Here is a 17,178-nt window from a genome sequence, read left to right as displayed (position 1 = left end):
CACAGAACTATGATATGAATTCCCCTCGTGAGAGTGTCACAACTTTTATCTTTGAATCAACTTCAGAGAGAGAAGATGAACACCGTTGGTTCTTGTCTCTCACCATCGCTTGGCCCTGTGACAAGGAAATTCTTTGCACAGAAAGACAACACGTGGGTGGATAATATCTTCTCCTCCACCCCTCCACCCTGTCCCCAGGGCTTGCGGGCTGTAACTCATCCCATTGCAGATCTGGTTCAAACTGCTTTGAACTAATTAATTGTTTTATTTCAATAATTGAAAAATAAATACAACCTCATAGCCAGACCTCTTGCAATCAATGCCCAGGCATTTAGGTATTCTCTTCTTATTGAGACTCTGGGAACTGGATCTGCACAGAATGTGCAACACACAAACGTGCCGGTGCATCTCAGCAGGTCATGCAGCATCCATAGGAAGTAAAGGGTGACCAGTGTTTCGGGCCTTCACCCTTCAGGTTCCTTGCCTCCTTCCTCAGTTCTTCCTATGGATACTGCATGACCTGCTCAGTTTCTCCAGTACGTTTGGTGTAATGCACACGACTTCAGCATCTGCAGACTTCTTTTTTTGTCCAACTGAACTGACTGTGGAATTTTTAACCATGAGGGAAATTGAGATTATTTTAGTGCCTTTCTCAAACAAATGAATCTCGTCCCTTTCAGTTATCTCGTTAAATGTTTTTAAGACACTGACAGAATGATTTTTGAATAATCAGGGAATTAAGGGTTATGGTAAGCCGGCAGGAGAGTACAACGGAATCCACAGCCAGATCAACCATCATCTTGTTGAATGGCGGAGCAGACTCAAATGTCAAGATAGATGGCTCCTGCTTGTATTTCAACGTGAGGCAGTAACAAATTCTATTGAAGTACATCCCATTATAACTTGCATAGAGTGTAACTGAAGAACATTGGAATAAAAGAACAGGAGGCGTTTTTTTTGTTTTTGCAAGATGATAATGGCACTGCCATTGGTGCGGACTCGTGGAGAGCAGGGGGCGGAGACAGAGCGCTGCTCTGCGGGGTTCTACCACAAAGTTCGACTGCCATCCGCTCCATACAGGCTTTAAATGGCCTGTTAATGATGGTGGTAAATTTAAAAATTCTGCGCTCAAGATGGCGGTGCCTATGATCAATAGCAGCCCCAAGGGGCTGCAGGCTTCAGGGAAGCAGAGGACTGGCGCAGGGCACCAGAAAACAGGGAGAACACCATTTGTTTGAGAAGTAGAAGCAGAGGAGATAATCCACAGATTGATGAGCACAGCTGTGGGACCAAAGAGCGGTTCTGACGCTGAAGAACTCACAAGCTGTTGGCGACTCGAGGAAAGAACCCACGCAGACGGCTGGCGACTGCGGGCAAGCGGACTGCCGGAGACTGGCTGAAGGGGCACCAGTTATTGGAACCGGGATGCGAGAGGGTGCCAAGGGCGCTGAAGGTTTCCTGATGGTGTTAAAGGTTTGGTTTGCTCTGGACTCCGTGTGGCTGCGGAGGAGCGGGGGGAGGGGGGTGCAGGAGGCAAATCCATGGTCACTTGGTAACTCTGAGGGGACTTTCTTTTGTTTCTCTTTCTCTAACTGTGAGCGGCACTTCAGGCAGTTTCTGTCAATGGCAAATCAGTCTGCCTTATGGCAGATGAAAGTAAATTTTGTGGGATATTGCCGTCTTTCTCACATAAAGGAATCTTGGATCTTTCTATCTGCTTGAATGTTCAGAACTGACTTGTTTCACAAAGATTAACCTCAATGACTCTTTTTCCTTGGCCATTTAAAAAAGTTATCAAACTCGCATTTGAAGTATCCAGTTTTCACAACAGAGATTCTGATTTCCATTAACTTTCTTGAGACAGAGGAATCTTGTAACAATTTCTAATACATCTATAAACTAATAGAACCAACAGTGAGGTTCCTGCCACTTGCCCCATAGTAAAACACTCTCCTTGCCTTCTCCCAGAGCCTGGGCTGAGAGCCAGGTTTAATCCAAAAGCTTGGAAGGCAACTACTATTCCACATTATGTCCATATCATGGATGCACTACATTAGAGGTCACTGCAGAGATCTTTCTTTGGCTTGGCTTCGCGGACGAAGATTTATGGAGGGGGTAAAAAGTCCACGTCAGCTGCAGGCTAGTTTGTGGCTGACCAGTCCGATGCGGGACAGGCAGACACGATTGCAGCGGTTGCAAGGGAAAATTGGTTGGTTGGGGTTGGGTGTTGGGTTTTTCCTCCTTTGCCTTTTGTCAGTGAGGTGGGCTCTGCGGTCTTATTCAAAGGAGGCTGCTGCCCGCCAAACTGTGAGGCGCCAAGATGCACGGTTTGAGGCGTTATCAGCCCACTGGCGGTGGTCAATGTGGCAGGCACCAAGAGATTTCTTTAGGCAGTCCTTGTACCTTTTCTTTGGTGCACCTCTGTCACGGTGGCCAGTGGAGAGCTCGCCATATAATACGATCTTGGGAAGGCGATGGTCCTCCATTCTGGAGACGTGACCCATCCAGCGCAGCTGGATCTTCAGCAGCGTGGACTCGATGCTGTCGACCTCTGCCATCTCGAGTACCTCGACGTTAGGGGTGTGAGCGCTCCAATGGATGTTGAGGATGGAGCGGAGACAACGCTGGTGGAAGCGTTCTAGGAGCCGTAGGTGGTGCCGGTAGAGGACCCATGATTCGGAGCCGAACAGGAGTGTGGGTATGACAACGGCTCTGTATACGCTTATCTTTGTGAGGTTTTTCAGTTGGTTGTTTTTCCAGACTCTTTTGTGTAGTCTTCCAAAGGCGCTATTTGCCTTGGCGAGTCTGTTGTCTATCTCATTGTCGATCCTTGCATCTGATGAAATGGTGCAGCCGAGATAGGTAAACTGGTTGACCGTTTTGAGTTTTGTGTGCCCGATGGAGATGTGGGGGGGCTGGTAGTCATGGTGGGGAGCTGGCTGATGGAGGACCTCAGTTTTCTTCAGGCTGACTTCCAGGCCAAACATTTTGGCAGTTTCCGCAAAGCAGGACGTCAAGCGCTGAAGAGCTGGCTCTGAATGGGCAACTAAAGCGGCATCATCTGCAAAGAGTAGTTCACGGACAAGTTTCTCTTGTGTCTTGGTGTGAGCTTGCAGGCGCCTCAGATTGAAGAGACTGCCATCCGTGCGGTACCGGATGTAAACAGCGTCTTCATTGTTGGGGTCTTTCATGGCTTGGTTCAGCATCATGCTGAAGAAGATTGAAAAGAGGGTTTTTCAAGCTTTGTTGGGACCAAGGTAAACTGCCTCAGGATCTTCGTGATGCCACCATCATCACCCTGTACAAAAACAAAGGCGAGAAATCAGACTGCTCAAACTACAGGGGAATCACGTTGCTCTCCATTGCAGGCAAAATCTTCGCTAGGATTCTACTAAATAGAATAATACCTAGTGTCGCTGAGAATATTCTCCCAGAATCACAGTGCGGCTTTCGTGCAAACAGAGGAACCACTGACATGGTCTTTGCCCTCAGACAGCTCCAAGAAAAGTGCAGAGAACAAAACAAAGGACTCTACATCACCTTTGTTGACCTCACCAAAGCCTTCGACACCGTGAGCAGGAAAGGGCTTTGGCAAATACTAGAGCGCATCGGATGTCCCCCAAAGTTCCTCAACATGATTATCCAACTGCACGAAAACCAACAAGGTCGGGTCAGATACAGCAATGAGCTCTCTGAACCCTTCTCCATTAACAATGGCGTGAAGCAAGGCTGTGTTCTCGCACCAACTGCAGAGATACTCATCATTGAATGACTAATGATTTGCTGTTCACAATTCCTTGTTCCAAAGTCTATGAAGCATATGGTCACATTTGACAAAGAAGAATGAAGGTAGAATACATCATTCTCGCACTACACAAGTATCGAACGTCATTTCGGAGGATCTAAAGTGAAATGCACAGCCACCTCTGGTTTCAGTTTCACATCACCACCAGAGGACGAATTTCAAAAGCATAATCTTAAAAACCTGATACGTCCTGAGCCACGATTTTAAAAATATTTCTTCGTCAGTAGTAATTTGCTGAAGTACTGTTATGTACTGTTATGGGCATGTTAGTGCACCCACTTTGTGCCATCCATCCTTCCGAGTTCAAGGTTAGTGCCGAACTGTCTGAGCATTAGAAAGATATAACAGTGACCTCCAAGTTAAACATTAATCTCTGATACCTTGAAGGGCTCAGACCTGAAATGCAGGTTATATATCTTTACCTCCTATGCGAGACCGGCTGAGTTCCCCCCAGCATTTCTGTGTCTTGACTATAATCCCAGTGCCTGCAGACTTCCGTGTTTCACACAATTTTTATTTTGTCAGCCCGCCACTGTATTTTGTGAGCATGGCCTAGTTCATTGTGCCTGAACGGTTACCAACAAGACAAGTCACCTTTATTTGTCATTCGTTCCAGGCTCGCATGACAAAGACAAGATAGCATTTCTCCAGGAACATGAAGCATATTTACATAAATATAAGTTCAACAGTAGTCAAAAAAAAGTCTGTTAATATGATACGAAGCTCCTAGAATGGGGATGGGGTGGGGGGGGGGTGGGGGGGGAGGAAAATAGTGCATTCATGTAATGAGTTCTGGTGCTTTAATCAGGAGACCCCAACACAATTTTCAAACAGATCTTGTCAAACAACAAAGAGCAGTTAATAATTGGTTCACTTGCCTGCCACATAATGGGGGTAATTAGCCATGTATTTAACCAGTAACAGCTACTGAAATTACATGATGCAGCCCACCAAGTACTTTGGAATGCTCATGAGAGGGTACATTTTAAAAGATCAGCACATTTGTTTTTCACCACTGTACACACATCAAACCGATGAAGAATCAGATGATACTGGACAACACTAAAGTCTATGATTGTTATAAGAATGCGCAAGTCCTGGAGCAATCCAGCAGGTCTGTCAGTAAAGATGGATAGCTGATGTTTCGGGCCTGAGCCATTCTTCAAGTGATGAGGAAAAAGCAGGCAGGGATCTGAATTAAAAGGCAGGGCAGAAGAGAAGAAAAGGCGGGGGGGGGGGGGGGAGGGGAGGAGTTCAGAGGTCATAAATGGAAAATGCACCTGGTATAGGTGAGCTTGGGGGGGGGGGGGGGGTAAGGGAGCTAAGAGAATCAGTGGGGAGACTTCTTCACTTAAAGACCATACGAGTTGTAATAAATTTTTATCACTTGAAACCTACATTCATCATTACTTGCGGGCAAACAATGAACCAATTTTGCAAAGATTTCTGATGGTAATTTATATCGGACAAAGTACTGCAAGGTGGACTGGTTGAAATCATTTGCTCTCGAGGCCTTCAGCTTAATGGTCAGTGGAAAATTCATACCTTGCAGATCCCTGCTAATTGCTCAATTAAGGAGCCAGTCCTCATTATTAATTCAAAACCTTCATTACTATTTAATGAGCATTTCATATCCTTGCGAACAACCACTGAGAGGTGGAGACACCACAGATGCTGGAATCAAGAGCAAAAGGCAGGCCGCTGGGGCTGAGCAGTAGATCAGGCTGCTCGCATGCACGGGGGAGACGTTTTGGGTCGAGACCCTGTTTTAGGGCTGAGAGAGGAGAGGGCAGCATTAAGGAGCGTCAGTGGGCACTAGGTGGACTGAGGAGGGGACGAACGATGATGGACAGGTGGGGTGGTTTGGGATAAACACACAGAAATACTGGAGGAAGTCAGCCGGCCTCACAGCATCTATAGAAGGTAAAGGTATATTACCAATGTTTCGGGCCTGAGCCCTTTTTCAAGGATTAAGCAGAAAACGGGAGCGTATAAGAATAAAGATACCAAAGACAGGCTGGGGAGGAGTCCAGACTAACAGAAGGTGAAGGTGTTAATTGGATATAATAAGAGGAAAGGTGAGAGTTGATTTTGGCTCTGTGAAAGGAGACAGAGGGAAAAGGGAAGAGAGCAAGAGCTGGGGAAAGTGCACAGGGGGAAGAAGGGGAAATTGGAGAAGTCGATGTTGACGCCATCCGGTTGGAGGGTGCCCATTGGAAGAGGAGTTGTTGTTCCTCTAATTTGCAGGTGACCTCAGTCGGCCAGTGAATGAGACCATGGACAGACATGTCAGCAAGGGAACAGGATGGGGAATTGAAATGGGTGGCCACAGGGAGGTCCACGCTATTGCGGCAGACAGAGCCACCTTGCTCAACCAGGTGATCTCCCAGACTGCGCCCAGTCTCTCCGATCCAGAGACGACCACAGCGGGAGCACTGGATGCAGTAAATGACCTCTGCAGACTGTGATAGATGGAAAGGAGGAAAAAATGGTGTGGATGGGTGGGGGGGGGGGGGGAAGATACAGGAGATGGAGCCAGGAGGGGCAAGGGGAGGGTTAATGTGGAGACAGATGCTGAAGGAAGGAGATGGGTGCAATCGTGTAAGGGATGGATGGTGGCCTGATGGGAATTGTGAGAAAGGAGATATGGTGGGAGGGCTGATGGAGAATAGAAACGAGCATGGTAATAGGGTTCTCTGGGGTGTTGGTGTGAGGGGACCTGACAGAGTGAATGTGGAAAAGTAAAAAGCGAAATATCAGGATAAAGAGAGACGTATTTACAACTGAGATGAGAAGGCATTTCCACTTTGAAGGGTTATGACTATTTGCAGTTCAGACAGATGTGCAGGTTGACCCATTGAACCTGCACAATGCAGTGGAAGAGTGTGACATTGGGGGTGCGGGTAGATGTATGGGTTCTCCAAATACTGGTACACAGAGGATTTGTACGTTTTCAATCTCACCCAGGTTCATGTTGGCTGTAACTGAAACTGAAAACATCAAATGAGGTGAATTACATTTCCCTCCATCCACCGGGACCAGTGAATCAACTACTCCCATGATACCTCAACACTCCCGAATCTGCACAATGGAGTTTTTCCATTCCGCATGAAGCTGTGATGTATCTGGTTAACAGGAGACTGATGAAGTAAACTCCATCGAAGAACTAGAGCGTTAAACAAGAATGTCTGCGGATCCAATGATTGTAGCTAACGAACAAAAATGCTGGAGAAACCCAGTGGGTCATGCAGCGTTCTTTAAACATGACCCACTGTGTTTCTCAGCATTTTTGTGTACTAACTGTAGTTATTATACAGTTCACCCTTGTCAAGGACTCTATCAGGACAAATAAATACCCAATAGCCACAAGCTAAGCATGCTAATTCTTATTTAGAATTATTGGGTGTAGGAGGCACAAAGAGGTGTCGGTGCCACAAGATGCGCACCACCAGGTTCAGGAACAGCTGCTCCCCCTCCATCATCAGACTCCTCGACAACAAACTCAATCAGGGGCCCATTTAAGGGCTTACACTTTTGCACTTTGTTTTTTTTTCCTCTCTGCATTGCAGTCAGTTTGTTTACCTTTCTTTATTTGTTGCCATGCATGACACACACTACCAATAAGTGGTAATTCTGCCTCACCCGCAGGAAAAAGAATCTCGGGATTGTATGTGATGACACGCATGTACTCTGACAATAAATCTGAAATCTGTTAGCCACCTTATTTGACATTTAGGGCAACACCTCACACACCAAAACGTTCCTGGATTACATTCCTAAAATGCCAGAACACACGTGTAGCAATAGCTCTCTTCAAAGCCATGCTATAGTTGCAACTCAGAACAAGAAACCTTCAGAACCCTGCTGAGATCCCAGGAAATAATAAACAAGGAATGTGCAAAATCTTCCTTTCCCAACACAAACTGCATCCTCTGCCAAATCGGATCCTTTCCATGCAAGTGGACCACTGCAGGAAAAAGACATTGCAAAGGGCTAGGTCCATAACATTGGTTATCTTTTACTTCCTGTGGACACTGTGTGACCTCCCAAGTTCCTCCACCACATTTGTATATCGCTCCAGGAAAAATAAAACAATTCCTTCTCTTAATGAGTGCTTAGCTCACTCTACACCCACGACTGTGTGGCTAGGCACAATTCCAATTGCTATCTCCAAGTTTCCCGATGACGCTGCTGCAAAGCACTGAATTTCGTGACTTGTTCATAATTAAATTCTGATCCTGATAACGTAGCCCTGATTCAAGTTGCGCCTCTCCCTGAAAGATGTTAAAATTCATATTTTTGTTCCTTTTGCAGAATATACGGGTCTTTACTATCAATGGCACGGAGTTAACCACACGCTCGGCTAAGACAGTTGTGGGAAGACAGATGCAGAAGTTTCTACTTATCGATGGAGATAGGGCCGCATCTGGATCATATAGGTAAGCTACTTTACCAAGAGGTTTTCTGGAGTAGATTTTGTGCCGCCGCTTCACATGCGGGCTTGTATGGTTATCTGGCATCATCAGAAATTAATCCATGTGATTTCTTTCAGCAATCATTGATTGATTGTGTGAATCCATATGGTCAACCATTCTTTGGAAAAAGATTTCTACTGAATTTCTGTGACTTAATGATTATTAAAGATTTACTGCCTTGAGTTTTGGACTTCACTATCTTTCCGTTACAAGTCTATGTCACGTGTATCTAGATGCAGTAATAAAGTTTGTTTTGAGGGTGAACCATATAGCAAGGAATACGCAGTTCAAAAATGTAGAGTTACAGAAAGAGAATAGATGGTACATATCATAGGCAACATAATTTTATCGACATGAGGTTCATTCAGGAGCCTGATAACCATATGGAAAGAAACTGTCCTTGAACCTGGTGGTGCCTGATCTCACATTGTGACTCTTCCTCCTAACGGGAGGGGGAGTGGAGTGTAAAAACACACAAAAATGCTGGGGGAAAGCTCACAAAGGTGCGGTGTCCCTAGGACGTAAAGATATATTACTGTTGTCTTGGGCCTGAGCCCTTCTTCAATGTACAGGTTGAACCTTTTAAATCTGGTGCTCTGTGGTCCAGCAACTCCCATCGTCTGGTACAAACTTCTTACAGACAGCGCAGGATTCAAATCGCTGTCCCAGTCGCTGGTGCTGTAATGGCGTTGAGCTAACTGCGATTTGATTTGTGATCTATTTGATCCTTTTAGGTCAGAAAATCGGTCTGATCGAGGCACCTAGTGCAGAGTTGACAGCTATTTTCCATGCATTTTCTATTTTCTAGCATTTTCCGTGGTCCGGCAATGGCCGGGTCCGAAAGTTGCCAGGTAAAAGAAGTTTGATCTGAATAAGCAAATAACAGGAAGGCATCTCAATAAAGATTGGAGAGAGAGAGTGGGAGGGGGAGGAGTCCAAACCAAAAGGCATTAATTGGTTATGATTAGAGAGCGAGCAAAAAGGGAAGGGGGGAGAGAGAGCACGAGTGAAAAGGGAAGGGGAGAGAGAGCACGAGTGAAAAGGGAAGGGGAGAGAGAGCGCGAGCGAAAAGGGAAGGAGGAGAGAGAGCACGACCGAAAAGGGAAGGGGGAAGAGAGAGTGCGAGTGAAAAGGGAAGGGGAGAGAGAGCGCGAGCGAAAAGGGAAGGGGGAGAGAGAGCGTGAACGAAAAGGGAAGGGGAGAGAAAGCGCGAGCGAAAAGGGAAGGGGGAAAAAGAGCGCGAGCGAAAAGGGAAGGGGGAAAAAGAGCGCGAGTGAAAAGGGAAGGGGGAAGAGAGAGTGCGAGTGAAAAGGGAAGGGGAGAGAGAGTGCAAGCGAAAAGGGAAGGGGAGAGAGAGCACGAGCGAAAAGGGGAGAGAGCACGAGCGAATAGGGAAGGGGAGAGAGAGCGCGAGCGAAAAGGGAAGGGGAGAGAGAGCGCGAGCAAAAAGGGGAGAGAGAGCACGAGCGAAAAGGGAAGGGGAGAGAGAGCGTGAGCGAGCAGAAGGGGAAGGGGAGAGCGAGCGGAAGGGGAAGGAGGAGAGCGAGCGGAAGGGGAAGGAGGAGAGCGAGCGGAAGAGTGAGGGGAAGGGGGAGAGTGAACGGAAGGGGAGAGAGAGAGCTGGGGGAAAGGCAACAGGGGAAGGAGTGGGGATGGTGGTTAACGGAAACTGGAGAATTCGATGTTAATGCCATCCAGTTGGAGAGTGCCCAGACAGAAGATGAGGTATTGAAGATAAGTGAAGAGAGTATAGCCAGGATGGGTCTTTTTATATGTTGACTACTACTTAAAGGCAGCAGGAGGAACAGATGGAGGCAATGTTATATAACTATCCACCAACATCTCCAGCTGTAACTCTGAGCCAAGGCCAAAATGTCACAGCTTAAAGAATGAAACATGACAAAGCTGTGCAAAATGGGTGACAGCAAGTGATCTCTCTGTTGTGCTTTGACAGGGAAAAGGGTCAACTCGTTGTGTCCTTTTTAAGTCCAGCCTAAGCAAAATATCAAGGGATCTCAGTGAACGAGATGTTTGCAGGAGGAAGGGCTAGGATGTGCAGATGTACATGATGTCAAGCTCATACATTATGGAGAGCAAAATTGTAAAGACTTGCAGCATGCGATATCTTGTTAATACACATCCTGTTGTCTCATCCCTTTCAGTTTTACCTGGACTGCCTCCAGACTTGATCGCAATATCATCACAGTGTTGTCAGGCCAGGCTGTGGAAATATTTGACAAGCAATTCAGAGAATTATTGCACTTTTCCAAACCAGTCAACCTGCTCCAACTGAACCTGGCACCGGCTGAAGAACCCCCAGAGCCTGTTCAACAGGTTGCCACCCTCACGGCAGAGCAGACTGCGGCCATAGCCAAAAAACTCATCAATCCGAAGTACTCCCTGGTACGGGTCACCAATGCTGGCTCGACGTCCTCAGAGAAGAAGGTCGACTCAAACGGGATGGGCAAAAAGCAGTCCGATATTCTAGCCAAAGCACCAAAAGCAGATGAAATCACTGAAGATGAGTTTCGGGTTCATCCAGATCTGGTGAACATGCCCAAGGTAAATATGTTCAATTATCTGCCAACCTACGTGGAAGTCCCACAAGAAGAACAAAAGCAGCTGAAAACAAAGGAGAGGAAACGCGAGACTTGTCGCCGCAATTCTCTAAAAGTGCACAAAGCCAGAGAAAATCCCTCTGTACAAGTAAGGCGGGTAAATGCGAAGACTTGTACAGACCTCAACGTGGCCCAGGTAGCAACTTCGATTGGGAAAGAAGATTCAACTCACGATCTCTCCCAGGTAGGAGGAGATACCCAGGAGGCAGATGAAGAATTGGGATTGGGTCAGATGTTAGCAAATGAAATTGAAGCCTTGAAGGTTAAGGAGATGCCAAACGCAGCTGTGGACAATGAGGACATAAAACTGATGGAAGCTCCCAGTGGCAAGGCAGCTCGTCACAAAGAGGAAGAAGAAAATCAAACTGGAGACAATGGCACTATGGCTGTGGACGTGTATTCGGATTCACCAGCTGATCGACTGGATGGTGAGCAGCAAGTCAATGGTCTCTTGGATATCGCGGTCAGAGAGGAAAGTGATGAAAAGGCAAGTGAAAGCGAAGATGGAGCAAAAGGCAATGAACCTGACATTGATTTGAATATTCCTGGAGAGGAGGATTTAGAAGATGACTGTCCATCTAACCCTTCAACAAACTGCACTCCGGAGTGGAATACAGACAGTAGCTCCCCCCATGAGCAATCCATTGCTTCATCTGATTCAGGTGAATTCTATGACTGTGCCTGCACCAATGCAATTGATAAGAGGTTGTTGCCCAACCCAATAACAAACCAGGCCAATATCGAGGTGGCAATCAGAAAAGAGAACAACTTTATCAGCAAAGGTTCCTTTGGAAAGGCCAATAAATTTCGGGATCTACCGCATTCAATGAAGGACACAAAGGAATGTAAAAAATCACAGCCTAAAACAGTAGAAGCTTTCTTCAATGACCAAGAAAACATGAGGAAGAGAGCACTTAATAAACTACAGCTCAGGTTGGAAATAAATTATCACGATAAATTCCAGGTAACACTTTCTTCTTTTTACAGTATTTTTAGCTTGAGAAATAGCTCATCAAACATAATAATTTAAGAAAGGTGTTAATTGCTGGTGTCCTAATGATACAGCAACTTCCAAAACAAGAAGACCATAAAGAAAGCTTTTGGCACATTAGCCTTCATAAATCAAAATACTGGGCACAGGAGTTGGGATGTGATGTGGAAGTTGTACAAGACAATGGTGAGGCTAAATTTGTCGCAGTTTTGGTCACCTACAGGAAAAGTATCAATAAGATTGAAAGAGATTGTAGAGAAAATTTACAAGGATGTTGCAGGGACTCGAGTCGAATCATTAGGAAAGGTTGAATGGATTCAGACTTTACTCCCTGAAGTGTTGGAGAATGAGGGGAAATTTGATAGAGGTACCCAAAATTATGATAGATTTTATTTAGAAAGAGTAAATGCAAACAGGGTTTTTCCACTGAGGTTGTGTGAGAGAAGAACTAAAGGACATGGTTCAGGGTGAAAGGTGGAATGTTTAAGGGAAACTAAATTTTTAATGTCACATTTAAAAATGTGAGGAGGTATTATTGGCTCAGTTTAACCATGAACAGTTTGGAAAACAACTTGTTAAAAGTCACGTTTGTTCATCTGTTTTAGAATTGTAATAAAGACCATGCACTTTTAAAAAATCTAAATAAACTGTCTAAGCAATGTCAATCTATCTCCCACCACCACTGCCGAGGTTTTGTCGTTGAGCAACTTGTGCCTGTGGTTCTGTTTCACCACAAAACTGTTTTCAGCACCAACCGTTTCCTTTGCGGCCTAGGGTATATGGGGTGCCTCAGGGCATTGCCATTTGTTAGAGGGGGAGGCTTGCCAATATTTGCCTGCTTCAATTTTAATAAAAGTTAAGAGCAGCACGGTTGGCTGAGCAGTTAGTGCAATGCCTTGACAGCGCCAGCAATTGGGACCAAATGAGGGTTCAAATCCTACACTGTCTATAAAGAGTTTGTATGTTCTCCCTATGTCTGCATGGGTTTTCTCTGGGGGCTCCGGTTTTCTCCAACCGTTCTAAATATATCGGGGGTTGTAAGTTAATGGGGTGTAAATTGGGCGTACAGCGCAGTAACAGGCCCTTTCGGCCGATAAGCCATTGTTGCCCAATTTACACCCCATTAACTTACAAACCCCCCCCCCCCCATATGTTATGAACGGTGAAAGGAAACCGGAGCACCCAGAGGAAACTCTTGCACACACGGGGAGAACATACAAACTACTTGCATTCAGCACCAGTGTAACAGTGTTGCGCTAACCTTACCACCCTACGGTTAACCTCTTCACTCAGGGGGTGGTGTGAGTGTGGATGCGGGTTCAATTCAACATTTAAAGGAACATTGGGGACAGATCCATGGATGGAACGGATGGACCATATGGGTGCAGGTCGATGAAAGTAAGTAGAATAAATAGTTTGGCACAGAACAGATGGCCGAAGGGCCTGTTTCTAAGATGAGTGGTTCTCTGTTACAGGGAGTGTTAATTCACCTTAATAAATGTGTTGGGGGGTTAAATTATGCACATCTTTTCCCATGATGAGGCTTTCTATTCCAGGACATCTGTCACGTCCTCCTTCTTCAGTAAACATCCCCATCTACTCTCAAAGCAGCCCTCACCCACATCTCCTCCATTCCCATCCCCCCAGCCCAGACATAACAGGGATAAGGTTCTCCTTCTCCTCATCTCCCACCCCACTAGCCTCAACATCCAACATATCATTCTTTGCAGTTTCAGTAATCTCCAATAGGATCCTACCAGCAGACACATCCTCCCCTCACCTCTGCTCTCCACTTTCTGCAGGGGTCATGCTCTCTGCGACTCCTTGGTCCTCTTGTCCCTCCTCACTAATCGCTCCCCTGGCACTTATCCCTCCTCATGCTTTGACCCACAAGACATTCGGCTCTGTGATTGTGTAGTTCCAGTTAGAGTGAGATTGAACCTTTCAAAGGGGAAGGGCAAAGTACGCAAATAAAGAGCGGACAGTCATTCTAAGGATTGATACTGACCTAGGAATTACTGATAAATGGTATAGATTGGTAAATGGGAGAAGGATCTAGGTGGTGTCAAGCAATTCTTTGGGGTTAGTGGCAGCAACCAAACTGAGGACCCGAGTGCAGAGTAGCAAGAAGTTCATTGACCATCTGTGACGAAGGTCAGTGAATGGATCTTCATACATGATAGCCAGCCAAGTGCAGTGCTATCCTTTGGCTCTGCGCATTTCGCTTGCTTCTCAATACCCTCGGTCAGTCAGTGTGCATACCTCACGTGACGAGCAAGTCTTATTGCCACATCTCACAGCCTGCACATTCTACTGGCTCCTTAACCACACCAGTCATGTCCTAATGGAGACTCACTGGCACACTCCCCCTCTTTTGCAGGGCAAGGAAGTGCTCAGCAAAAATAAAGTTGACACAGTAATTGGGCAGTGTGCAGCATCAGACAATCCAGCCTTGCATTTGGAAGCAGACTGACATGAAGATTTAATTTCTTGGTTGACAGTGAATCTTCATTTTCACACTCGTACAATATTTATTTGTGCTAGGAACTGCCAAATTTCTACTTCTGGACACACATTTCATTATCCTTATCACCTTGGAATTAAATATTTGATTAAAAAGGCCATTAAGTAGGTCAATCCTCAATAGCTGATTTGGCTATTCACATGATATTCCTTCACTCCGATAAAAGTTCCTGCAGCAAGACGAACTATTAAAGAAAATTCCTCTCTTTGGTCAATGCATTTTTAAAATATTTTTTGTTTTATTCTACACTTGCTATGTAGTTCGCATTGGCTGTAAGACCAAAAACACACTACTCCCCTAGTTCAGCACAGATTAGAAGGACCAAAGGGCTTGTTTCTGAGCTGTAATGTCCTATTGTTCAGAGAGGACTAAGCTCGAAAATAATCCCAGAATGATGTGATAGCTGACAGTTCTTTGAAAATGAGAGGCACACGGCTGGACTCCATCCAGGTATATCATGCGAATGAAAGAATAAATGATTATTTATTAATTTAATTTAAATTTAGGTAAAAGGCCCTTCCTGCCCGCAAACCCCCGCCGCCCAAATGCCTCAATCATCCTACACTCCCATACATTTTGATGGGTGGGATGAAACTGGAGCACCCAGAGGAAACCCATTCCGGTCACAGGAAGAATGAACAAACTCCTTATAGACAGTGCTGGATTCGAACCCAGGTCGCTGGATTCAAACCCAGGTCGCTGGTGCTGTAGTAGTGTTGCACTAACTGTGCCCCCCTCCCCCCCCCTATACAAGTAGTGCAATAGAAGTCTTCTCAGGTACATAAAACACACTGACACCAAGTATAAATAGCACATAAGATGCCACAAAGGAAGAAAAATGATAATAAATCCATAAGGAAGAGAAAATAAAATAAAATTGACAGTACAAAAATGTTTTGTCAGTAATACAGTGCAGTAGATAATAAATGAAAAAAAATTAATCTGAAGTTAAACCAAGTGTAGAACAAGGGCAGAACATACATATCCAGATTAAAACGTGTCCTCTTTACACTAGCTTCCCCTTTCCACATCCCCAGTCTCAATAAAGGATTTAAGTCTGAAACGTCGTCCAGCCTTTTCCTCCCACTAATGCTGCTCGACCAGCTGAGTTCTTTCAGTGGGTTCCACCATCTGCAGTCTCCTACGTGCACCCAGTGAATATGGCCCTTCTTAATGCAGATTTCACCCATGAGAAATGTGGAGGAACAAATAAATCCCCAAAGCTCAGAACATAGCAAAGAAGGGTGAATATTTCACGTGGCAGCAAAACTTTCAAGGAAGTCTCAAGGCAAGTGGAGAACTGTAGAAAACAAATAATTGATGTATAGATAGATTAAATAAATAAGGCTGCAGATGCTGTGATTGAGGTTTACACCAAAATGCTGGAGAAACTTAGTAAGTCACACAGCATTCTTTACATACCAAAGATAAAGATTATACCCAATGTTTCAGGCCTGAGCCCTTCGTTAAGGTTGAATTCTGTTTGAACTCGATTGATAGCAGTAGATTCTGTGATAGCCTTTTCTCACAAGATCCAGAATGACGATGGGGAGGGATGCACATCATATTAAGACATGCCAGAACATTATGACAACAGCTGAACATATAGCAAAATGCATCCAGATGCTTCACCAAAGTGTTAAAGAAACTAAGTTTGAGTTTGAAGTGATATTTATACGAGGGTTTTCAGCAGCTTGATGGAGAAAAGCTGATAGGTTTAGACGCTGAATTTGAGGAGAGCGGCGTGATTGGCGGAGCGGTTAGCACAGCGCCTTTACAGCACCAGCAATTGGGACCAGGGTTCAAATCCCGCACTGCCTGTAAGGAGTTTGTATGTTCTCCCCGAGTCTGTGTGGGCTTTCCCCAGGAACTCCAGTTTCCTCCCACCATTCGAAACATATTGGGGTTTTTGTAGGTTAATTGGGTGCAAATTGGGTGGCATAGACTTGTGGGCTGAAATGACCTGTTACCGTGCTGCATGTCTTAAATAAAAGTTAAAACCTTACGAGCAGAGTGATTGGCAGTGACCGATTGAACACAATAATAAATAAGAAGTTGGAATTAAAAAGATCAAATATCTTGAAGGACTGCAGCGGCAAAGGAGCTCACTGAGTTCAGGAGGGCTGAGGACGTGACAGGATTTGCAAATAATGAAGATTTTTTTAAAAGTGTTGCTTAATTTCGAAGTCAGTGAACAAAATAAGAATGAAAGTTAAGGTCGCATAGACTATTGGGGGAGGAATGGGTGACTGAGCATGGGTGGGGTGGAATTATCAACTGTAAAGGGAACAATGGATTTTCCAGTTAAATTCCTTTGTTATTACCTGTTCTCTGTAGTTCCTCCTCTTTTAAGGTATTTAAGGCAAAGAAAAAAATATTCTGACAGCAAAACCCACTGGATGTCCAAGTCTAGGAGTTGCTTTGTTGGTGCTGTGTGGTAGACCACTGTATTTATATTTTGGCTCTGTTAGTACTTGTTATAGTTCGTCTGGGCACACCCCTTGCTGACTGTGTCTGACTCCTCCCACAGACCCCTGAATAAAGGTGACTGTGCCACAGCTCCCTCTTCAATCCAGGACAGTCAACCAGCATGGACGTGCCTCCACTCTGTTGTTAATAAAAGCATATTAGTTTCTAAACAGCTTCTAGTCTTTTGAAGTAATTGTTGGGAGCATCGTGGTGCTTGACAACAAAGATATGATTGCTGTCTGCTATTGAAGGAGCAGATGAGCTAAGGTGGTGGTAGATCCTGATGCTGCAAAAGC

At 45.2% G+C, this 17,178-nt stretch overlaps 1 protein-coding gene across 1 annotated transcript in view; it reads left to right on the top strand.

Moving 5' to 3' along the window:
- LOC138747361 (uncharacterized) overlaps positions 1-17,178 on the top strand; it is a 39,419-nt gene that overhangs the window by 11,196 nt on the left and 11,045 nt on the right. Inside the window, exons 3-4 of the mRNA XM_069906484.1 lie at positions 8,120-8,244; positions 10,443-11,862. Coding sequence (XP_069762585.1) covers positions 8,120-8,244; positions 10,443-11,862 — 1,545 coding nt within the window. The remainder of the gene's footprint in view (positions 1-8,119; positions 8,245-10,442; positions 11,863-17,178) is intronic.

Source organism: Narcine bancroftii, chromosome 12, assembly GCF_036971445.1.
Source record: "Narcine bancroftii isolate sNarBan1 chromosome 12, sNarBan1.hap1, whole genome shotgun sequence".
NCBI lineage: Eukaryota > Metazoa > Chordata > Chondrichthyes > Torpediniformes > Narcinidae > Narcine > Narcine bancroftii.
This window is presented reverse-complemented; position numbering and strand designations above follow the sequence as displayed.